Source organism: Coregonus lavaretus (assembly GCF_964263955.1).
Source record: "Coregonus lavaretus genome assembly, chromosome: 4".
Taxonomy (NCBI): domain Eukaryota; kingdom Metazoa; phylum Chordata; class Actinopteri; order Salmoniformes; family Salmonidae; genus Coregonus; species Coregonus lavaretus.
Window position 1 is genome coordinate 43,385,653 of NC_139991.1, and position 24,654 is coordinate 43,410,306.

Genomic DNA, 24,654 nt, shown 5'->3' on the forward strand with positions numbered 1-24,654 from the left:
GACAATACATGAGCTCCATTTTCTCATTAATACCCTAAAATATGAGATATTTTCCTTTCTAAAAGGGCTATATGCATTAAGATAACATGTTGATAGACCTTCTCTCGAACTAATATCAGCGAAAATCATTGCAAAACTGAAGAATACCATGCACAGGGCTTTTCTTATTGACATGCATTATTCCTTCAACAAATTGGTGAACATCTAAATAAGACTGCCATTATATACTCATACTACCTTTTGTACCCTTACAAAAAAAAAACGGATGAAAAAAATCACGTGGTTTTCAGACACATTCATTACGTGTGAACAAATCACGTGATTCATTTTAGAGTCATATGCATGGTTTTTGGACATGTGTGAAGTTTCACATGTGACATTTTTCACGTGTTTTTCCCTCATGGGAGGGAGAAAAAATCCTCACCTGACGTTTTTTAAACTCAATTATTTTAACCACTTCCAGCTACTCTCCCATCCAGGGACCAACCAGGATCGACTCTGCTTAACTTCAGAGGCAAACCAGCAGTGGGATGCAGGGTGCTATGTTGCTGGAATGATTGTGCCAAAACTTGCAACTGGAAAAAAGGCAGCAAAAGCAACGGCCAGGCATTTTATTTCATTGTGTTATGATTTTAAAAATAATCACTGAAAACTATTATTTTGCATTCATTTAGAATTAATTTGTTCTTGCATTTCAAAACGATTTCCTCGCAATATTTTGTTTTGCTATCAATACTTTTGGGTTTATGTTTTGCTTTCAATATCTTTATTTTTGCTTGCAATACTAAGAATTTTGTTCTCGACTTCAGAATCCGCTGAAAAACATCCCCACAGCATGATGCTGCCACCACGCTTCACCATAGGTATGGTACCAGGTTGCATCCAGACGTGACGCTTGGCATTCAGGCCAAAGAGTTCAATCCTGGTTTCATCAGACCAGAGAATCTTGTTTCTCATGATCTGAAAGTTCTTTGGGTGCCTTTTGGCAAACTCCAAGCGTGCTGTCATGTGCATTTTACTAAGGAGTGGCTTCCGTCTAGCCACTCTACCATAAAGGCCTGATTGGTGGAGTGCTGCAGAGATAGTTGTCCTTCGAAGGTTCTCCCATCTCCACAGAAGAACTCTGAAACTCTGTCAGAGTGACCATGTGATTCATGGTCACCTCCCTGACCAAGGCCCTTCTCCCCCAAATGCTGTTTGGCCAGGCAGACAGCTCTAGGAAGAGTCTTGGTGGTTCCAAACTTCTTCCAATTGAAGAATTATGGAGGTCTGAATACTTATGTAAATAAGTTGTTTTTTATTTTTAATACATTTGCAAAAATGTCTAAAAACCTGTTTTTGCTTTGTCATTATGGGGTATTGTGTGTAGATTGATGTGAAAAATGTAATCCGTTTTAGAATAAGGCTGTAACGTAACAAAATGTGGAAAAAGGGAAGGGGTCTGAATACTTTCCGATGGCACTGTATGTGACGTAATATGCAATTTTCAGGGACCACTTTTAATTTGTGTGCGCTACTTTCAGAACTACTAGCTAAAAATTATACATTTACATTTTAGTCATTTAGCAGATGCTCTTATCCATTTTGTTCCACATTTTGAGCTCAGTTGCATCCTGTTTCTATTGAACATCCTTGAGATGTTTCTACAACTTGATTGGAGTCCACCTGTGGTAAATTCAATTACAGTAGTGAGTAGATACATTTTTCATACTTGTCCTCCGTTGGAATCAAACCCACAACCCTGGCGTTGCAAGCGCCATGCTCTACCAACTGAGCCACACGGGACCATGTACATACAAGAAAACAAACCATTTCTGAACACAAAATGAAACACACAAAGACAATGGACACATTAAATAGGTGCCTAAACAAATCCAGAAAAAATCTACAGTCAACTACAGTTTAATCAATTTACAGTTAAACTGATACGACCACTAAGTTATTTACATAAAAGACCACTGATTAAGCCACTGTACCACGACAAATGCAGTGGATAAGGATTATCATAGATAATAAGGACATTTTCAGCTGCAATAAATAGAGCAAAAAGGCAGAGACAGGGGGTCAATTGGCATTAGGATTGTATCTCAGTACTAGACACAGGGGTAAATCCTAACTTCCACTTACTGTAAGTAAAATTTTCACTTTAGTCTCCCATTCACATCAGTGCATGACTAAGTGAAAATTCGACTTAAGTGGCAGTTAGGGTTCCTCCATTGTGCGCAGGGCAGGTTCAGTTAAGACACTGGAATGTTTTAAAGGGGCGGAGTGCTGGTGTGCCAGACAGTCAGTCAGCTCAGTTAGTACACAGGCTTGTAGAGGATCTGTCCGTTGAGCAGCCTGCGTTTGAGCTCCTTCCACAGCAGGCTGCGCTCCCTCTGGGATCCCTTCATGAAGCCCCGGTTCTCCAGGGCACGGCGAGACAGGTACGGGATGACCTCGTTGACTGGGCCGTAGGGGACGTACTTGTACACTGGGAATCCAGCCTGGCCTATTCTCAGACAAAGAGACAGAGATGGAGAGGGAGTGTGAGACATGTTACATGACTGGAGAAACTACAACAGGCAATACGTTTCACACGAGCACAAAAAAACATTAGAACTTAATTACATGTGAGGTATTTTTGTCTAAACGTTTATGTTTCTAAACTAATTTTGCAAATCAATAGAAAGCAATATTATATAACAACAAAATGTGTAAGGAGAGCTATGGTATGGTATCAGGTGACTGAGTGAGACCCTAAGGTTGTTGTTTGTTTCACAGTCATCTATAGTTCAGTCGGTGGTATGGAGGCTCTAAGATTTCTCAGAATTTCAGACTAAAATGCCAATCAATAAATCTTGAACTCCAATAAACCCATTGATTATGCAACAACAATCTACAGTACTGTGTTGATATTACTGTACCTAGAGGGAAGCTGATCTGGTCACACATGCCGAGCAGCTGTCCAAAATAGACCTTGTTCTCAGTGGGGGACAGAGCCATCTCGTTCATCCTGCAGAAACAACACAGATGGGTTGTAAATATTCAACAACATAACACTGCTCAATAATAAACATCACCTCACTGATGTAAGCATTTATATAATACATTTGGTTTCTATGATGTGGTGTCACTATTGGTTTGGTGCTTTGTGTAACAAAATTTATGTACAAATTAACTAGCTGATGCACGTCCTACCCTAAATTAGTCTAACTGCCTCTTGATTTGAATAAAGCCCAGAGGCTGGCCTTACTTTTCCAGGGTGAATTTGACAGTGTCCTCGTTGTGTGACGCCACCATGACATTAGCCTTTCTGTTGTGGTCGATCTCCTCCAACACAAACTCTAAACACCTTCAGAGGATCAGGGAAAAGACCAGGAACTTCAGCTAATCCATTCAGCTGATATAATGACTTCATCACATAATGCATATCCCTATTCAACCAAGTAAATAACAATTTACTAAAGTCACATAGAACGCCAGTGGGAGTAGGGTGAAGTTGATCTTAGGTCAGTTTTGCATTTTCCACACTAATGGTTAAGGTTAGGATTGGGGGAGGGAAGCTGATCCTAGATCTGTCCCTAGGGGAAACTTCACACCAGAGCACGTAAGGGGCCTTACTTGTGGTACATTCTGTTGGTGGCCTCATAATCTGGGTTGATGGGGTCCTCATAGCCGATTTCCTCCGCTCTGCTCCTCTCCTGGTACATGTAGGCGCCGCGAACCAGCTTGGCCCCAAAGTACCAGCCCTCACGCCGGGACAGCTCCACGTCCACAGACACATTGTCATACGCTTCCTGTATAAGTCATAGGTCACACAATTATATAACGCTATGGTTAACAACACAAATCTTGCCATTCAAGTCACCTGAGTGTCCATAACATCTCTTATAAAGGATAAATTAGTAACACAGTCATGTTATTTTCATTTGATATGTTCATATCAGGTTTATGTGTACACACCTTATCATAAAACTAAAAAGATGCAGCATAAACATGGATATGGCAGGTTTAAAAGGTTTCTATAGTAGGTTGGTCTTTTACAGGTTAAATATGGAAGGCTTTTATGGGTTAACTATGAAAGGGCTTATGAAACCGGTTGTCCTCTATTCCTAGGGGCACGACAAGTCTATACATAGAGGGCCTCCCTACATACATAATCTATGAGATTGTACATGTAGTCCCGACAGTCCCGAGCTTGACAAAAATGCAGATGAACAACAACAACCAGAGATGATGGGGGGTGTTGAGAACGGTGTCAAGGCCTCACCTTGAGGTAGCACTGGTAGGTATTAAAGATGATGGGCTTCTCTCTGTTGAAGATCCTCTGCATCTCCAGGGTCAGTCTGCTGATGGCCGGCTGAAAGTACGTCTGCTCAGCGTCCACCATCAGCCTCACCCCATTGTCCACTGCATGCTGGGATACGAGAAGCAACAACAGCTTTCTGTTAACCCCTGCTGAGCTTTAACCCTAGGTACCTCCTGGGATAGAAATGGTGCTTTACTTCAACACAAAAGTGAAGACATTTGTCTGGATCACTTGAAACATTTCAGTGGTCATGTTATGCCTTCTTTTCTATTTCTGAGCATTTGGAAGCATTTGGGCCATTGCTATCTACTGTTGCCTTTAGTCCAGCCATGATAATGTAATTATCTATAGAGACTCACTTCAGAACAGACAGACTCTGGATACAACACGTCATAGTAGTAGACTCTTGCTCCTATTGGAGGAGGGTAATTACAATTCAAACCTTTCCCAACAATGACGACATTACTGAAGTTGCATTATTCTTTTTTTAAGTTAGTAAATCTGACAAACAAAACTATTGCCAAAAGGTTTATTTCCAATAAACGAATGGTATGGCCTGCTCACTGAGGCAGGGCAGAGAGTAAGATAAGTTTCTCGTAAAATTTGAGATATACTGCATCCCATGATCCATGTGACCAGCTAGGTCAATATACTGTTGTTAACCAACTGTTCAATTGTAAAACCATGTTAGGCAACAGTGCCTTATATTGAACTCTAGAATCGCCTTACCTTGGCCAGAACATCCACTCTCTGCAGCATCCTCTTCATCTGTTTCTCCTCTTCAACAGTGAACTTCCTCAACAGAGGCTCCAGCTGACCAGTCTAGAAGACCAGCGGAAACTGACATTTCATTAAGGGTAAACTTTGACTTGAACTACAAAATGCATTCATGTATGCATGCATATACTGTATGTACACTGCATGGATGGATGGATTTGAGCTTGGACTTCAAGAGTTTGTGTACAAACACATTCAGGTGGATAGCATACAGTATGCATACCTGCATGTTAAATATTGTAAGGGTATGTAAATGTGTGTGTGTGTGTGTGTGTGTGTGTATATGTATATGTGGCTAGCTCACCTCAAAGTTGGGAATGACGAGCAGGTTTGAGATCGATGTTCTGTCGTTGATCAAGCTATTCCAGTCCAGGAGGTCTATTGTTCTGGGGAACATGAAAATGGCAGATTCAAAGTCAAATCCAGTCCTGTACACACATCCTATCCATTGAATAGTAGATAGTCTGTGTGCTCATGATGCATTCCAGGTGAGTTTAACCGCTTACCCTGATAAGCCCAGTTTCTCTCCAGTAAACCAGTTCTCAATGTCGTCTTTATTTCCAACACCCAGCTTAGTCAAACTCTCCTACGGGAAACAAAAGGATTTCAAAAAATTTAATAATATTGATAACTAGGCTACTAATGATGAAACATTAACGAAATAGGGAATCACTAGCCTTTTTTTCCCCCCCACAGGTGTTTTTGTCTCAAAGAAGCTAATCTGCTTTTTAAGCTGGGAATCTGCTTGACCTCAGTCACATCTCTACTTTGAGTGTTGCTCTAGGCGACACGCACCTTCAGTTGCTCCAGTTCCAGTTTCTGCTCCAGTGCGTCCATGCCCGACTTCCCCTGCTGTGCTGCCAACAGGTTGAAGAACCTCCTCCATTTCACCAGCACCTCAGAGAACTGGAGCTGGAGAGGGGAGCAGCAGAAAGGTCATAAAACCAAACAAACAAAGCTGCACTCTGTCACGATCACTGCCCATGTTAAATCAAGGGCTAAAAGAGAGAGTCTAACAGGCAGAGGGTCTTACTCACCAGGAACTGTGGGCGGCCCAGGGCAGTCATCTTAATGGCAGAAAATCCATCTACAGAGGCCCCCCCTGAGAGGAATAATAAAGATAAAACATAATATTTAGTGCAGCAATAACACCACTGATAAATAGATCAGAAGAATCCTATTATGCATGATATAATAACATCTGCAAAGAGTCTGCAATGAGTTTGACCTTTCAAGGATGTTTAGAAAAATGTTATGAATTGATGAATTCACTGCATTTTATTGTGTGCTCACCTGAGGCTTTGATGCAGTTCATGAAGGTCTCCATTTGGTTGTCACACTTGGCCTCATCAGCATAGAAATAGGTCCTGGCACTGATCACGCCCCCACGACGGTCCCCAAACTGACGGTGGGCCTTGTACTTCTTCTCACGGTGGTCAATGCCTACAGTCAGAAGACAACATGAGACATCTATCTAGGCAACCAGACTTTCCTCTAGACTAGAGTAGCCACACCGACCACTGGCAGGAAAGGACAGGAGAGTAGCCTAGTGTCAATAGGAATGACCCTCACCACCATCACCTAAATAATCTACTGCAGGACTAATTTGGCACAGATACCTGAAGATCTTTTTCTTTAGAACATCAGTCTTAGCATATATCAGCATAAACACATGCTTGAGCAGGCATGTGCTTCTTTAATACAAATACTGACCCATATGTACACCATATCATTCTTGGGAATGTGGAAAATTAGTCAAAAGAAGTCAAAGAAAATAGATGTTTAGATATCTAGTGCCACTCAGAAAATAATACATGGGGGGAGAGAGCGTTACATAAATTTAAGTCCAGGGCCCCAAAACATGCAACACATGACATGAACCAGGGTTTCAGCTGCTCTCCAACTTAACATGCATACCTGCCCTCCTTAACCCCTCTCCTAGCCTCCAGAGTAAATCCAGATAAAACCAGTTGCCTCAACCATGCAAACTCTCATGTCACCTCATGTAAGAGTCCTATATCAACCCTTAAATGACTGCTGGCATAGACCCAGGAGGTTAGCATTCAGGCACACTGCTGAAGTAACAGACATTTTGGCAATGTGACCCCGCTGCTATCACTCCCCACACCTCCACCAACCAGATGGCTTGATGCATCAGAAATAAAAACATTTCTATCAAGTAGTAACATTTACTGTAGTCATGTTCCTGCGTTACGAAGTATTCACTAGTTGGCACTACAACAAATTAAGTGCACATTAAGTCAATCAAAGTATTGTAAATGAAAACTCATTTTCAGTTGTTTATCAGTTTCCATCAACAAATACACACCTGGACTTTCTTTCTCAGCTTCAGACACACAGGAGCTGAAAAATATGAAACATCAAATTAACATGACATAACACTACTAGGTCTAATATCACTGCCAGTCTGCCACCACTACTATAACGACAAATAATAATTGTAAAAGTGTTCAGTACCATATAAGATGTTGGACATCATGTTGAAGTAAGTAGATGAGGTGGAAGATGAGGTCTTGAACTGTATTATGAGTTATAATTTCATAACTCAAGGTCGTGCGTTAAAGATTATCACGTTTTGTGCCAGGCTCCACATGCAGGTGCTGTTAATATCAGTTTGAGCTCAGCGTTTCACAACCTATCCAGTGAGTTTGCCAATATGTTGACTGTGCTATATATGGTACGCATGGCAGCACAGGGGGCCTAACGTTATGTAGAAGTGCAAATGTCCTGCTATTTGATCTCTTGTACTGTTGTGGACTTCTGATAAAGAGTGCTGACTGTGAGTCACAAGGGGGGCTATTTCAAAACCTCAGTGCATCACACATGGCCTAGGTTAATCCAGTAAGATCCTGTCTAGATCCACAACTCTACAATCCAAGTTTGAATAAAATGAAGGATAATGATCTTTCATTAGCACATTACTGAATTGATTTTTTTGAGCTATTGGTTGTCTCAGTGGCTGCATCGCTCAATGTTATTAGGGCCTCACGATACGATCACGATACTTAGGTGTCGATACAATATGTATTGCGATTCTCACGATTCTATATGTATTGGGATTCGATATTGCGATTTGCTGTCCCAAACATATTGCTCGCTATATGTCTGCTGCAGAGAGACAAGAGAGCATGAGAAAACTAGTTTTGATCAGTCAAGGAAATAAAAGGGCTGAAAACATGTTGGCTCACTATTTAAAAAGAAGATAGAGAACAAGCTATAGGATGAAAAATATTGGAGTTTTGGCACAGGTGGAGCGGACAAGCACTACCTACAGCAGCACATTTGAGTTGTATTATTTATTTTTTCACAATCGATACTTGGGAGTCAAATATCTACATTGAGTATACCAAACATTAGGAACACCTTCCTAATATTGAATTGTGCAACCCTTTTGCACTCAGAACCGCCTGAATCCGTCGGGGCATGGAATCTCCAAGGTGTCAAAAGCTTTCCACAGGGATGCTGGCCCATGTTGACTACAATGCTTCCCCCAGTTGTGTCAAGTTGGCTAGATGTCCTTTGGATGGTGGACCATTCTTGATACACAAAGGAAACTGTTGAGCATGAAAAAACAGCAGAGTTGCAGTTCTTGACACAAACCGGTATGCCTGGCACCTACAACCATACCCCGTTCAAAGGCACTTAAATATTTTGTCTTGCCCATTCACCCTCTAAAATGGCACATATACACAATCCATGTCTCAATTGTCTCAAGGCTTAAAAATCCTTATTTAACCAGTCTCCTCCCCTTCATCTACACTGATTGAAGTGGATTTAACAGGTGACATCAATAAAGGATCACAGTGTTCACCTGGATAGTCTATGTCATGGAAAAAGCAGGTATTCTTAATGTTTTTTTATACTCTGTGTATATAATAATTTCCCAAAATAATATCGCGATATGTAACTATCAATTTTTTACACCATCACTAAATATTATCTGGAGATAAATATTTGCACAGGCTGACTGTACAATCTGAATGGAAATTTGAACATCCTTTAGTTGAGTCTGGAGGTTTGGAAGCCATAGACTTCAGAAAGTCAATCAAAGCATGTCCTTTGCCAAAGTTAATAAAAAAAGGTTGACCAGAACTCTGGTACACTCCCACAATGATGAATTCACAACAAGTTGATCCTGTACGGACGGACCATCATCACATTAGGAGGGTGTTAAAGCCTTACTTGTGTGAACAATTCCAGTGAATATGAGTAATCCTTTTCTCTGGTACATTCAATTATTAACAAGAGAGGAGAGGATGTTATGTGTTATTCCATCAATGTAGTTTGGCTCTAAAGGTGCAAATTAGTCTCCTCATGTGAAGAGTTCCACAGCAATGATGAGGTAAGGCCAGAATGTTACCAAGTTTGTCTTTGATGGTATCACTAACCCGTTCACTGTATTCCCATCCACCACCCCACCCCCTGGCTCACCTTTGACCTGTTGCTGAGACATTGCTATGCAGCATCTCCTTCCCTAATCATGATGTTACATGAGAACAAACCGGAGGAGATGGAGAGGGCGGCAGCTGGCTGATGGGTAACCCAAAATACTGAGCCACGTAGTACACAGCACCATCTAGGCTGTTCCATAACTTGCAATGATTTGTAGACCCCAATGTTGTCATATATGGACATTTCCTTATGGTTGAGTTGATGGAGACAGCAGAATATTGTTCACAACATGATTACCGCAACATGTTTTTAATAACGAAATGCATGCTGTGTATGCATAAATGGTATGTATCACTGAATCGTTCTGTAACACAAAATATACCATAATAACATATTATGTTAACATTTAATTTATTTCTGCTGGACTCAAGCCCCTTCCTCAAATGTACACTTTAATTGGAACCATTCAGTTGGGCCTCTTCAGTATTCCGCCTGTTAGTTCAGCTTGAGTGTGTGCATAGCCCATCTAAGAAAATCCCTAACCAAACATGGGAGGGCTGTTTTCCAAAACACATTACATAACACTTCCTGGGCCTCCTTCGAAAGAGTGCGTCAAGTTACCCAACAAGGCTGGCTTGTCTCAATCCACCTCATGTGACTGCATTCTCAAAAGGGACTGGAATAAATGTGCTCCTTCAGCTCAACAAATCAGGAGAGAGGGGTGTGTCTGAACTGACCAATAGTGTCTGGGTATTGCTGGGCAACGTCAGATACTGAAAGTGATGCATGAAAAAAGACATCTGGTGGGAAGCTGTAAACACAGCTTTTTATGAATATGAAACATGAGTAGGCCTGTGGGTTTGAGAGGGAGAGAGACAGACATAGCAGGGAGAACCTACATTAAAATCTGAGAAAAGTGCAACATATGAAACTGTAACCCATAACCTTTGCAAATAGTATTGGATCAGATAGGATGACTTTGACAGTGGCATTTTGCCATAGGTCAATTGCATAACATGTTTACATAGTGGCCACTGAGTTAGCAGTATAGGCATCTCACTCTATAGCACATAGCTAGAAATAAATAAATGATTCCTAATCAATAACTTATGAAACTAGAAAATGTGGAAGCTTGTGTTTGAAGTGTTGAGCCCTATATCCTTTATTAGAGTTATAGAGGCCGGGTTTGTGAGATATAGACTAGGAATGACAGAGACTACTTACTCCATCTCCTTCTTCTCTGCCTCCTCCTGGGTCAGGTCCTCCTCCACACTGTAATCCAGGACTGACCCCACACCAAAGGCCTGGTTCTTATGGATCAGAGGCTTGATGGAGTTGTGGTCCTCCCCAGCCACAAACTGCCCGTAGAACGTCATCTTCATCAGCCTCTCAAACAACCGCTTGCCAAACACCTTCTTGCTGAGGTCCATCAACTGAGGACAGAGCAAATAATCAACGGAGTTAGACCCATGTAAAGTATTGTGAGCTATAACTTGGAAAATACATAAATGTGACTCTGGATGACAACACAATTGTTTGTTTCCAACATTAGGGCTGTTTTCCTAGAAGTTAAATCTGCTTCATGTTTTGTTTCCTTGCCACGATGCTAACGAGTATCGAGATACTGGTATCGTCCCGGCCTATTAATTGTATCCACCCAGGACCTGATCTGAGAAAACCACCACCGTTTGACTTAGGTTCATGTGCAATGCACATTTAACTTTCAGTCACAAAATTCAATGCAAATGGTATGATAGCCTAGGCTACTTGTACACCTGGAAATGTCAGGAAACGCTTTGTCCCACAATCACGCCAGCGTGATTTAGTGCTTCCAAACCCTTTTAAACATTGTGTCTCTGTGCTACAGACTTGTGCAATTAATGAGGGCTGAGCTACAGCGGTGTTTGAGACAAGGCCGGATCCCGAAGACGGTTCTTCTCACAAAAACATCTGTAAAGTCCGAACGGTTTGAACTGCAAACTATTACGACCTCACAAGCCACACAATAATTAGAAGACTATAGGAAATCCCAGGACATAGTGTCTATAATACTGTAATAATCTCACATAGTTGCTGTCACAAACTCCACACAGTTGTCACTTACTAGTTGGATCTTCATTTCCCACTGAGCAAACAATTTCTGTATTTACAGCATTCTTATAAATGATTTTTTTTTTAATCAGGTTTTTGCTTGGCGGACCTTATTTAGATATTGACATTTGTCAATAAAACTCATGAATGCAACTGTTTATGTCAAATTGTTTTGTGTTCTACCTGTAGCCCTGGTTGTCCTTAAAATAAAAATGGTAAAACACTTCAATGTGAGGCTAAATATGAGTAGTCTCCAGGGGCGCAACTTTAACTGGGGATGGAGTGAACATGCTTTAGGACCATGCGGACGCCTCCGAGCAGCCGGGTAGGCTATTTGGAGTGTTTATCTGACTGGATTAAAAAGAAATAAAAAATGTTCCCCCCACTTCTAAAACCAAAATTGGGCCCAGCCTCTCAACATCCTTGACTTGCGCGCTATGTAGTCACGTGGGTCGCGCGTCAAGCAAATTAAAATATGAGGGCAGAGCAAATGAATGAAAGTAGTGAATTGGAACTTTTTCACTGTGAGAATCCCTTGGACCCTTGTTAACAAGCTGTTCTTGTTTTTCCGCATGAATGTTTAATAATGTCTATTTAACAGTCAAAAATGTTATCGCTTGTATCATAGTTCTACTAACCACACCTACTACTAACCACAATGTAACAAAAACAATCTCATCAAAATAATATCCGTACCTCCTTGTTCTTGTCAACGAGGAAGTCGAATGTGCAAAGCTTGAAGACCAACAGACTTCTAAGCAGCTCAATGTTATTTTTACTTTTATATGCTTCATGCGTATTATCAAAGTCGATTGCGATCTTCTGTTTTTGAGCATCGGTGTTATTTTTTGTTTGGCTGATGAGGTCAGCTTGAACAGCTTTCACCACGGTGCACTCATCAACTTGCTGCTCTTCTTTCCCTCCTTCAACCTCCTTACGTTTCGTGGATGCGACCGTGGACCGAAATCTCCCCTGAGACAAGCATATTCTCTTGATGTTGTCAGAATTTGCCCTGACTAGAGCTGGTACTACTTTAGTGTACGACATTAGTTTAGCTGTATTTAAAGCAGTTAGAAAACCGGTTTCTTGTGTTAGAGGGCGCGTGGTTATATCCCTTTTAGTTCGTGGCTAGACTGACAGAATTGGTGCGCGCGCGCACTATTTAGAACCCAAGGACCGCCTACTAGTAGTCGGCACTCCTACTCTGACGCATCTGGCATGAACTCAGTGTTATGAGGAACTCCCCCTCCAAACTGTTATTCTGCAAATATTAAGGCTACAGCATGTCCTTCATAAGAAATCAAATCAAAGGTGAAATATGGGTTGTTGAAACATACATCTTATAAAGACTTGTCAAATTTAGGTTCATGAACTAGGAAATTATAAAATTTTAGTCATTTAGCAGACGCTCTTATCCAGAGCGATTTACAGGAGCAATTAGGGTTAAGTGCCTTGCTCAAGGGCACATCGACAGATTTTTCACGTAGTCGGCTCGGTGATTAGAACCAGCGACCTTTCGGTTACTGGCACAACGCTCTTAACCACTAAGCTACATGCCGCTTTAAAATGTTTAGTCATTTAGCAGACGCTCTTATCCAGACCGATTTACAGTTAGTGAGCGCATACATTTTCATGATACCAATAGCTTTCACATTGATGTTGAGTGACTTTATGCCACGCCTGGCGCAAAAATTCAAGCAGCTCGGCTTTGTTTAATGGCTTGTGACCATCCATCTTCCTCTTGATCACATTCTAGAAGTTTTCAATCGGGTTCAGGTCTGGAGATTGGGCTGGCCATGACAGGGTCTTGATCTGGTGGTCCTCCATCCACACCTTGATTGACCTGGCTTTGTGGCATGGAGCATTGTCCTGCTGGAAAAACCAATCCTCAGAGTTGGGGAACAATGTCAGAGCAAAAGGAAGCAAGTTTTCTTCCAGGACAACCTTGTATGTGGCATGCGTCCTTCACAAAGACAAATCTGCCTGATTCCAGCCTTGCTGAAGCACCCCTAGATCATCACCGATCCTCCACCAAATTTCACAGTGGGTGCGAGACACTGTGGCTTGTAGGCCTCTCCAGGTCTCCATCTAACCATTAGACGACGAGGTGTTGGGCAAAGCTGAAAATTTGACTCATCAGAGAAGATGACCTTACTCCAGTCCTCTACGGTCCGATCATTATGGTCTTTTGCAAACCTCAGCCTGGCTCTTCTTTGCTTCTCATTGATGAAGGGCTTTTTTCTAGCTTTGCACGACTTCAGCCCTGCCCCTAGGAGCCTGTTTCGAACCGTCCTCGTCGTGCACTTCACCCCAGCTGCCGTTTGCATTCTTTTTGTAGGTCACTTGATGTCATCCTACGGTTGTTGAGTGACATTCGAATGAGTTGGCGGTCATCCCGGTCAGTAGAGAGTCGTTTTCGCCCTCTGCCGGGCTGTAGCTTTGTTGTCCCCAATGGCTGCTGCTTGACCTTGTTCTTATGAACCGCCGTCTTTGACATTTTAAGGATGGAAGCAACCTGACGCTCACTGTATCCCTCTGCCAGTAAAGCCAGAATTGAACCCTTCTTTTCCTCACTCAAAACTTTCGGCATGGTCAATAGTTATTTTATGATTAATATTACTTTTGAGGTACTATTAGCACTGTTTTTGCCATCCAGCTGGTCCTATTGCAAGAGGAAAGTGATGACCACAGCAGTGGTTTTTATACTTTTCCTCGTTAAATAACATTTGGTTCAGGTGATCACCTAATCAGTACCTAATTCAGTAGAATGAGGTGTGCCTGTGTTGGAATTCAACAGACACTGGAATGGAATGGCTGTCATACATGTAGAGATGCTGATTTAAGGAAAATTTGCAGTGGTCTCTTAATTTTTTCCAGAGCTGTATATATATATATATATATATACACACATATACATATATATATATATATAGCCTAATCTCAGCTCGTTGCCTGTATAAAAGACACCTGGGAGCCAGAAATCTTTCTGATTGAGAGGGGGTCAAATACTTATTTCCCTCATTAAAATGCAAATCAATTTATAACATTTTTGACATGCGTTTTTTCTGGATTATTTTGTTGTTATTCTGTCTCTATACATATATATATATATATACACACACACATATATATATATACATACATATACATATATATATATATATACACATATACATATATACATGTATATATATATATATATATATATACACACACATATATACATATACATATACATATATATACATACATATACATATATATATATATATACACATATACATATATACATGTATATATATATATACACACACATATATACATGTATATATATATATATAAACACACACACATATACATATATATATATATATATATATATATATATATATATGTACACACACATATACATATATATATATATATATATATATATATATATATATATATGTGTGTGTGTGTGTGTGTGTGTGTGTGTGTGTATATATATATCCAGACTAGCATTATACTATCAACTCAGTGGGTTAAGCCTATTGGCAAGGTGTGCTAGTGTGTTTGCCTGATGGCTTCTGTCTGAAAATACAGCAATCGATGAGCTTATCCTACACCTTAATACTGTCTGAGAGCCAGAGTTTTACAACCATGCAGTCATAAAGGTTTTATGTTCAGCTTCTGTTTGAGAAGATAACACTTCACCCAAGTCAATACATATGCCTACATGGCCTGAAGAAATGTTGAACTAGTTGTCATTCATCCGACCATAATAGACACAGAAAATACATAAAGCATATCCAACAGAACAGAATCATGTCCTTTGTGTCAAGTTCTCTCTCTCAAATTGTTCGGTAACACTTTATTTAGATAGTCCATCTGTAGAGAGAGAGTGTGTGTGTACTGTGAGGCACTATGTGCAGCTTCCTATTGTCAACAACAGAGGGTGCCATTGACTAAGTGCTAAATCTGCTCTGTAACTGATAATGTTTTCATATGGTAGTCGGTTTTACTGGGGGTGGGGAGTTTTCTGCAGTCTGTGGTGATGTTGGTTCTGTGGGGAGGTCCCAGCGAGGTTTACAACTTGTTGCCATTACCTCTTCATACTGAATTTGCAGAACAGACTTTAGGCTAACAACCTACCGGTAGGCAACTTAATTTACTACTGTATAACGCCACCCTCTGGATGGGTAACTTTTTGGACAACACAGGAAAATATTTTATGTGCTTTTTGGAAGAAAGTCAGACATATTTCCACTGGAAAGCCCTTGGAGGGATGCTGTTCATCACAACATGGAAACAACGAGATATGTCTTAGTCATTGTGCTTCTACGTGTCTTCTGTTGTTGGACTTACAGCCAAGAACTAAATCCCAGAGGTAGAAATGTATGCAAAGCTGGGTAAGTCATTGTGTGCCAGTTAAAAAAAAGTTTTAGGCTTGAAATTGATGGACAAAACTATTACAGTAGCCTGATTCATGTCAGTGAAGGAAGATAAACATGCATTCAATTGTTTTAGATATGTTAAAGTTTGAGATTTTCTGAATACCCAAGCCCTTCTATACACAGATAACCTTCCTCAGATCTCTGCTTATTTAGTCTACTGCTACACTGGTTCGTTGTGCCAGTAATTCCCTGCATTATGAATGCATTGACCGATTTGCATCTGAATGTGATTAGGATAATGTTCAGGATTTAAATGTATTAGTCCATTTGTCATGACTGAAATGTGATCATAATATTAGTTTGGATGGAAGGAGTTCAATTACGTTAGTTTCTATAAATCAAATACAGATGATTTCCATAATAACTAATGTTTTTTTCCCCCTCCCAGATCTGACAGGCTCCAATGCTGTAGTGGCTGGGCACAGCAAGGAGATGAGTGCTTAATACGTGAGTACTGGAAAGCCTCTATTATCCCATTCCACAAACCTGAATCAGATAATTGGGAGTAGACTCCCAAGCCATTTTTCCCTTTCATTTCTAAAAGCACAATTATTTATTGCGAACTAACTTGCCCAATGGTTTTTCTTCAGCAATTTGTGAGGGTAACTTCACCTGCAAAGAGAATGAAGTTTGTGTGCGACCCAACGAATGCCGCTGTCGTCATGGTTATTTTGGAGCCACTTGTGATACAAGTAAGTTAGTTCCCTGTTCCTCACTCACAGCTATCCTTAAAGCAGCAATCAGCAGTTGAAACAAAGTGACCTCCCTGTCCCTGTTAAGGGTAAAAGCTGAGGGATGGGGCAGGAGAAATGTAACCACTCTCAAATTCATAGACACAGCTATGGATGCAAGTACTAACCATCCATGATATCAAAATTATAGTTTAAATCATGTTTTGAGGCTATATAGTGTTTGTTAACATTTACTTTGTTTACAAACATTGGAGTAAAATAGGCTTATATTTTGGGTTCTGATGGGATACAACAGTTGAACTAAGCTCATGAGGCATTAATTAGTTATATACTTCAAGAATCAATGGGTACATATAATTAATTTATACGTAAAGAAAAATGGATGTAGCAATTGCAGATTGCCCCTTTAAATGTAATTTTGCCATTTATTTAAAGCATAAATTCCTGTGAAAGGTAGTGTCAGTGTGTTAACACTGCAGTCATTTTCACATACAGCCAGTCCAGGTAGCCTACTTCTCAGAACTACGTAGCCTACGTCCAGAGAACTTAGTGCACAAATGATCTCATTGTTGACCCATATTTTCCTTTCATCCTCCCTGTAGAATGTCCGTCTGAGTTCTGGGGGCCTGACTGCAAGGGTAAGTGTGATTGCCATCCCAACGGGAGGTGCGATGATGTCACTGGGGCCTGCACCTGTAACCCTAATCGCTGGGGGCCAAACTGTGAGCGAGCCTGTGGCTGCCAGAAGGGCCAATGCAACCAGGAGACAGGTGCTTGTACGTGCTACGCAGGCTTCTGGGGCCCTCAGTGCTCCAACAACTGTTACTGCAGCGTCAACTCTGTGTGTGACGTGGGGACAGGTCAGTGCCACTGCAACCCCGGCTGGTATGGGAGGAGCTGCGGTGCCCAGTGTGTCTGCAACGGCTCTCCGTGTGACCAGCTCACCGGCCGCTGCAAGTGTCGAGATCGTCTGTGGGGTATTCACTGCGAGCGCATGTGCCAGTGTGTCCATGGACGCTGTAACCAGGCGGATGGATCGTGCACCTGCAGGCCAGGATTCAGAGGGAAGTTCTGTAGGGAGCCGTGTCCAGCTGGATTCTACGGACAAAATTGCAGAAACAGGTGTGTGACAGCTGTGTTGGACAAAGATGACTTACTTGGAACCACTCTGGTAGCCACATAGGTTATTTAGCTGGATAAGACATACGTCTTTGCTCTTTCAGTCTGCTGTACGGTGCCCATTGTGGTAACCATGTGGTGAAGCTGGCAAATCTAATGTGGTTTACAAACTGTTTTGAGCTGTGACACACCTAAAGAGTTTGGCCAACTGAAGCTGTTGGCAAACAAAAATAATATCTTGTCACAAGCCAGTTTCTAGCCACAAGGAAACTAGCATCGGTTGAAAGGATCTAGAAGAGGGAACCAACCATTTGGAAACACTATTCTAGCATGAATGTGACTGTAATGAATTTAGTTAGTCCATGCTATTCATGTTTTGTTACAATGTTACTGAGGACTTGGTCTTACCGTTCTTCCAGGTGTGGTCGCTGTAAAGGCCAGCAGCCCTGCAAGGTGGCAGAGGGACGTTGCATCGCATGTGAAAGCGGTTGGAATGGCACCAGGTGTGACCAGATGTGTACCCCTGGGTTCTTTGGTGAAAACTGCAAGGACGTTTGCTCATCCTGCAAAGACGGACACTTCTGCAACCGCATCAACGGCAAATGCCCCCACTGCAACCCTGGTTGGATGGGTGATCGGTAGGAATATGATTATGAGCTTCCGATCACATTCGTCATCTCTAATCAAATATAGATAAGAAAATAAAATATAATTATATCACCTCTAAGTTTGTGTGTGATCTTCAACCATTTGTGTCTTCACAGATGTGAGGTCAAGTGCCCAAATGGAACCTATGGAGAGAACTGTGTCAATGACTGCAACAGCTGCTTCAATGGGATGTGTCACTTCGCCACAGGAAATTGTCTCTGTGATCCCGGCTTCTCTGGTGCCTAGTGAGTGCAAAACATTTTACATGCAAAAATGTAATTGAATGTAATAAATAGAGAATGTAATATGGATGGTGTCGAGACCAATTTTGAAATCTCAGGCAAATAAATTTGCCACTCTTTCCTATGCAGCTGTAATGTGACCTGTTCAGCGGGTCAGTATGGGCTTAACTGTACCCAGACCTGTTCCTGCCATGACAACAACTGCAACATAGTGACTGGAGCATGTAACCTACGTAAGAACCTTTCCTAAAACAGACTTATCTAATGTGATGAGGGAAAAAAAGTGTAATGTATTCTTTTTCCAGAGAGCTTATTGGTAACATGCATTTGAAGTCGGAAGTTTACATACACCTTAGCCAAATACATTTAAACTACATTTTTCACAATTCCTGACATTTAATCCTAGTACAAATTCCCTGTCTTAGGTCAGTTAGGATCACAACTTTATTTTAAGAATGTGAAATGTCAGAATAATAGTAGAGGGAATGATTTATTTCAGCTTTTATTTCTTTCATCACATTCCCAGTGGGTCAGAAGTTTACATACACTCAATTAGTATTTGGTAGCATTGCCTTTAAATTGTTTAACTTGGGTCAAATGTGTTGGGTAGCCTTCCACAAGCTTCCCACAATAATTTGGGTGAATTTTGGCCCATTCCTCCTGACAGAGCTGGTGTAACTGAGTCAGGTTTGTAGGCCTCCTTGCTCGCACATGCTTTTTCAGTTCTGCCCACAAATGCTCTATAGGATTGAGGTCAGGGCTTTGTGATGGCCACTCCAATACCTTGACTTTGTTGTCCTTATGCCATTTTGCCACAACTTTGGAAGTATGCTTGGGATCATTGTCCATCTGGAAGACCCATTTGCGACCAAGCTTTAACTTCCTGACTAATGTCTTGAGATGTTGCTTCAATATATCCACATAATTTTCCTTCCTCATGATGCCATTTATTTTGTGAAGTGCACCAGTCCCTCCTGCAGCAAAGCACCCCCACAGCATGATGCTGCCACCCCTGTGCTTCACGGTTGGGATGGTGTTCTTCGGCTTGCAAGCAACCCCCTTTTTCCTCCAAACATAACGATGGTCATTATGGCCAATCAGTTCTATTTTTATTTCATCGGACCAGAGGACATTTCTCCAACAAGTACAATCTTTGTCCCCATGTGCAGTTGCAAACTGTAGTCTGGCTTTTTTATGGCGGTTTTGGAGCAGTGGCTTCTTCCTTGCTGAGCGGCCTTTCAGGTTATGTCGATATAGGACTCGTTTTACTGTGGATATAAATACTTTTGTACCTGTTTCCTCCAGCATCTTCACAAGGTCCTTTGCTGTTGTTCTGGGATTGATTTGCACTTTTCGTACCAAAGTACGTTCATCTCTAGGAGACAGAACGCGTCTCCTTCCTGAGCGGTATGACGGCTGCGTGGTCCCATGGTGTTTATACTTGCGTACTATTGTTTGTACAGATAAACGTGGTACCTTCAGGCGTTTGGAAATGACTCCCAAGGATGATCCAGACTTGTGGAGGTCTACCATTTTCTTCTGAGGTCTTGGCTGATTTCTTTTGATTTTCCCATGATGTCAAGCAAAGAGGCACTGAGTTTGAAGGTAGGCCTTGAAATACATCCACAGGTACACCTCCAATTGACTCAAATGATGCCAATTAGCCTATCAGAAGCTTCTAAAGCCATGACATCATTTTCTGGAATTTTCCATGCTGTTTAAAAGGCACAGTCAACTTAGTGTATGTAAACTTCTGACCCACTGGAATTGTGATACAGTGAATTATAAGTGAAATAATCTGTCTGTAAACAATTGTTGGAAAAATTACTTGTGTCATGCACAAAGTAGATGTCCTAACCGACTTGCCAAAACGATAGTATATATATATATTTTTTTTCTGTTGTATTTTTGACTTTATGTTTTGTTTACCCCATATGTAACTCTGTGTTGTTGTTTTTATCGCACTGCTTTGCTTTATCTTGGCCAGGTCGCAGTTGTAAATGAGAACGTGTTCTCAACTGGCTTACCTGGTTAAATAAAGGTTATATAAAAAAAATTAAAAAATAGTTTGTTAACAAGAGTTTTAATGCCTCCAACCTAAGTGTATGTAAACTTCCGACTTCAACTGTATGTCTGCCATAAAAACACACATGGCAGAGATTTCTTTTTAAAATAGAGTCTATTCTGTGGCATGTGAGACAGATGTATGACCTCTGCTCTTTGAACAGAGCCTAACCAGAGGATGGGTGTGATGGCAGCAGGGGTGCTGGTCACCTGTCTCCTCCTCCTGCTCCTCTCCTTGCTGTGTTGCTGCTGTGTCTGCAGACAGAACAAACAGAATGAGTAAGAATGATTGTTGTTTGTATTGGGAACAGTACATCATAAATATATTGTCACATTGGTTGGAGTTAAACTTATACTTCACAGCTTATTTTGTTTCTCTGTTGATTGCGTTTAGCCCTGAGAAAATGTCCAAAAGAAGACTATGTGGAGGGTTCACACGAATCAGCTCTAAACTTCCTCGTATCCCACTGAGACGGCAGAAGCTACCCAAAGTTGTTGGTAGGTCCTACCTGCACAAACTCTATGAATGTTAATGTATGTTTTCACCATGTTCTCATGATTGATGATAAACCAGCCCAATACCCAAAGACAGTTCTCTCCAAAATCAAAGTAGCATCCCTGCTCCTTGGTTTTTTGCTTTGCTTGCTCTCTGAATGGCTGTGACAGTGAACTCAGCGTCTGTTTAAAACCATACTTAAACAGCGTCCTGCTTCCCCCCTTTTCACCCTCCCCATTTCCCTACATTCCATCGAGGGCCCCTCTGGACCACCGACAGGAAGTGGCAAAAATTATCCTAACCTGCAATGTCTCTCTACTGGAACAGGGGCAGTGGGGCTGGTGGGACAGAAGGGAGAACGTTTGGGCTGGTCCCAGGTGTAAAACAATTTATTTGAAGGGACATGAAATGCAGTGAATGATTATTGTTGTCAACAAATAAGTTCAAAGCTTTAGTGAATGTAGGTTCTAACGGTAAGAGGCTAAGTGCTTGCTCTGTTTCTGTTCTCCACAGTGTCCCACCATGACCCTGAGAATACTTTCAACTGTAGTTTCATTGAGCCCCCCTCTGCAGTGGAGCAACCCACCCCCTCCGGGTCATCCCGAGCCTCCTTCTCTTCCGTAGAGACCACAGAGGATGGACATGTCTATGCTGTGCCTGACGGTGAGTGTCCCAGACTAAATCTTCCCTGTCAATCCTGCATGATAGTGAGTGCTGCATTAAAAAACCCTCTGTCTGTTCTGTCTGTGACAGTCACACCTGTCTATCCTAGAATCTTAATTTCTGCAGGTGATGGGAATTTGTTAAGGCAAATTATTGTTGAACTCATCATGAAGAAAATATGTGAATGAAGGTTGCATTTTTAACATTCAGCTCCGATAATGATGGGAATGTCATTCCAAAAACAAGATAGCATTTTGGAATGACAGAACATTATGAGGTGATGTTGAGTCCTTGATTGCACACAATGTTTTTTTTGTATGATTCACCGATTTTCTGCAATGACTTGATTTTTGTCCAAACAACTGCTGCATAGTCATATCCTGTGTCATATCCTGTGTAAGATCCAGAGGGTATGACTGCGTAAACTACAGTTCTTGACAGATCATAATTATACTGATCTGCCCTAAATACACTGCCTAATCTGCTGCCATATCATCCAATTAAAGTTTCAAAAGTAAGCATAAACAGGAAAATTTTACTAATAGGAAATCCAGCATTTAAAACATTTCCAAAGCATGTGTATTTATTTCCTCAACATCTTTAGAACTGAAAGGGAGTCTGATTCTGCTTATTTTTTATTTAATTGAATAAAAATTGACGTTTGAATCTCTTCCCCCCCCTCCCCCTCCCCCTCCCCCTCCCCCTCCTCCCCTCTCCCCCCTCTCTCTCTCCCCCCTCCCCCTCCTCCCCTCTCCTCTCCCCTCCCCTCCCCTCCCCCGCTCTCTCTCTCCCCTCTCTCTCCCCCCTCCCCTCTCTCTCTCTCCCCCCCTCTCTCTCTCTCCCCCCTCTCTCTCTCTCCCCCCTCTCTCTCTCTCTCCCCCCTCTCTCTCCCTCTCCTCTCTCCCCTCTCTCTCCCTCTCCTCTCTCCTCCCCCCTCTCTCTCTAAGAAGAGAACAAAAAGAAATGGGACAGAATCAACACAACAGAGACTACAGTACTAGCTGATAATGATATCCCTGAGGTAGACACGTTGCCGGAGGACATGGATATGACTGAGCAGGCCTCAGTTAACACCAGTGAGCTGCCACTCCAGAAGTTATCAGAGAGTGAGGGCTCCTGCAGTGGCACAGAGTCAGCCACCAGCACCCTCCGCCTCAGGGCCTCTGCCCCTCAGCCACCCCAGCAGTCCAGCAAGGAGCCAGAGAACAATAGAGGGTCAAACAATGTCAAAGATAATGGGAAGCCTATAGCTGCTGAGAGGGTTAAACCACAGCCACCAGACCCCTCCACCAAGCCCAAGCTCTCCTGGATCCATGCATCTCCTGGGCCAAATCAGAATCAGATAAGTAAGGAAGAGACTGTGGCTGAGGATAACATTTGTTCCAGAAAGAAAGCCAGCAAGCATCAAACTCCCAACGCCCCCGAGTCTGCAGGTACAGATGGGGCCAGCTCCATAGGTGAGAAGAAGCCAAATAAAAGCAGACCAGGTCGGTTGCAGATAGAGCACATCAACGGGGCAGTGCAGAGTGTCCTCAGGAAAATGGGCAACTTCCGGAAAACTGCAATCCCCAAAGAGTCCCCAGAGAAGAGCCCCAGCTTATCCCTAAACAGGGAGGTTAACCAACCGAACATACACTCTGAGGTAGCCTCCCTCTTAACTGCTCAGCTGAAGGAGAAGACTCAGAGCCTGAACAGGAGTGAGGCCGGCAGCTGTGAGGAGAGCCTGTCTCACTTCCAGGCCCAGAGAAAGAAGCCCACCCCGCCCCAAAAGACCTCGGGCACCCAGCCTGGAGCTGGAAAGGCTTTGCTTCCCACATCCGCCAGCTCACAGAAGCCTCTGCCAGATACTCCATCTAAAGAAGCCAAAAGCCCAGAGAAACAAGACTCTAACAACTCTGAAAGCAGATCAGATAAGGGAGAGCCCAAAAATAAGACCCCAATGAAAAAGCCTCCTCGAAAAAAGAGCAAGGAAGGTAATGTAGACTCAAAAATACAGACTACTACTCCAAAGGTTGCAGTGATGCCACCAAAGGCTGCAAATTAGCATGGCCAGTCTTGATGTTTCTCAATTCTGGGAAAACAATGACGCACATGTTGTGATGCTTGAAAGAATTTATTGAACACGTTTCATTGTATTTTGCACCAAATTGAATAACGATGGAATCTTTTCCCTTCGGTGGATGTTTTTGATCTTGAGAAATGTTATGATACAATGCAGTATTCTTTATATTTTAACTTTTTATATTCCTTCACTTTAGTTACTTTTAAAATCAATATATTAGTAAAAGTGCTAAGACATCAGAATACTTATTTACCAACCCTCGTTATTTTACTCATTTCCTATTTTGTTCATATTGAATAAACCAAACACCCCAAAATCTCGATTTTGCATCTCCTACATCTACTAAATGTTTTAAGTTGGATAGTCGATCCCACTGCCCAGAACTGTGAAGCCACGACAGGACCTCAGACAAACAAGAGGTGTGGCGTATTGATGGTGGAACAGTCTGGGGTCTGTGTAGAGCGCCCTGTGGCTGTCTGACACATGTGCTACAGTTGTGTGTGTGCAGTTTGTTGGGGGAATGGTAGACTTTGAGGCAGCTGTAAAGGCTACAGAAGATCATATGGTGTTTAATTGAATCCAGACTGTTGGTACCGGTCGTCCAGAATCCATGATGTGACCTGCTTAGACAGGAACATCTCTCCCTTTGCTATCAGGAGT

At 42.0% G+C, this 24,654-nt stretch overlaps 2 protein-coding genes across 3 annotated transcripts; one reads left to right on the plus strand and one right to left on the minus strand.

The window, feature by feature from the left end:
* Window positions 1-1,480: 1,480 nt before the first annotated feature.
* Window positions 1,481-12,732, minus strand: LOC311127960 (proline dehydrogenase 1, mitochondrial-like). Its single transcript, XM_084159864.1, has 14 exons — window positions 12,269-12,732; window positions 10,706-10,914; window positions 7,398-7,432; window positions 6,362-6,511; window positions 6,106-6,170; window positions 5,864-5,980; window positions 5,575-5,654; window positions 5,373-5,454; window positions 5,021-5,113; window positions 4,253-4,399; window positions 3,604-3,779; window positions 3,236-3,334; window positions 2,907-2,995; window positions 1,481-2,491 (listed from the first exon to the last, which is right to left on the minus strand). The coding sequence occupies exons 1-14, from the start codon at window positions 12,617-12,619 to the stop codon at window positions 2,301-2,303; spliced, it is 1,884 nt and encodes a 627-aa protein (XP_084015990.1). The 5' UTR covers window positions 12,620-12,732; the 3' UTR covers window positions 1,481-2,300.
* A 2,934-nt stretch (window positions 12,733-15,666) lies between these two features.
* Window positions 15,667-24,306, plus strand: LOC311128073 (scavenger receptor class F member 2-like). 2 transcript variants are annotated; one of them, XM_084160031.1, is made up of 11 exons: window positions 15,667-15,963; window positions 16,397-16,455; window positions 16,599-16,700; window positions 17,303-17,822; window positions 18,239-18,457; window positions 18,584-18,712; window positions 18,839-18,942; window positions 20,938-21,052; window positions 21,168-21,271; window positions 21,783-21,932; window positions 22,883-24,306. In XM_084160031.1, the coding sequence occupies exons 1-11, from the start codon at window positions 15,857-15,859 to the stop codon at window positions 23,974-23,976; spliced, it is 2,703 nt and encodes a 900-aa protein (XP_084016157.1). In that variant the 5' UTR covers window positions 15,667-15,856; the 3' UTR covers window positions 23,977-24,306. The 2 variants fall into 2 exon arrangements, with proteins under 2 accessions (XP_084016157.1, XP_084016156.1); XM_084160030.1 differs by having other exon boundaries at window positions 15,760-15,963; window positions 22,880-24,306.
* The last annotated feature ends 348 nt before the right edge of the window (window positions 24,307-24,654 follow it).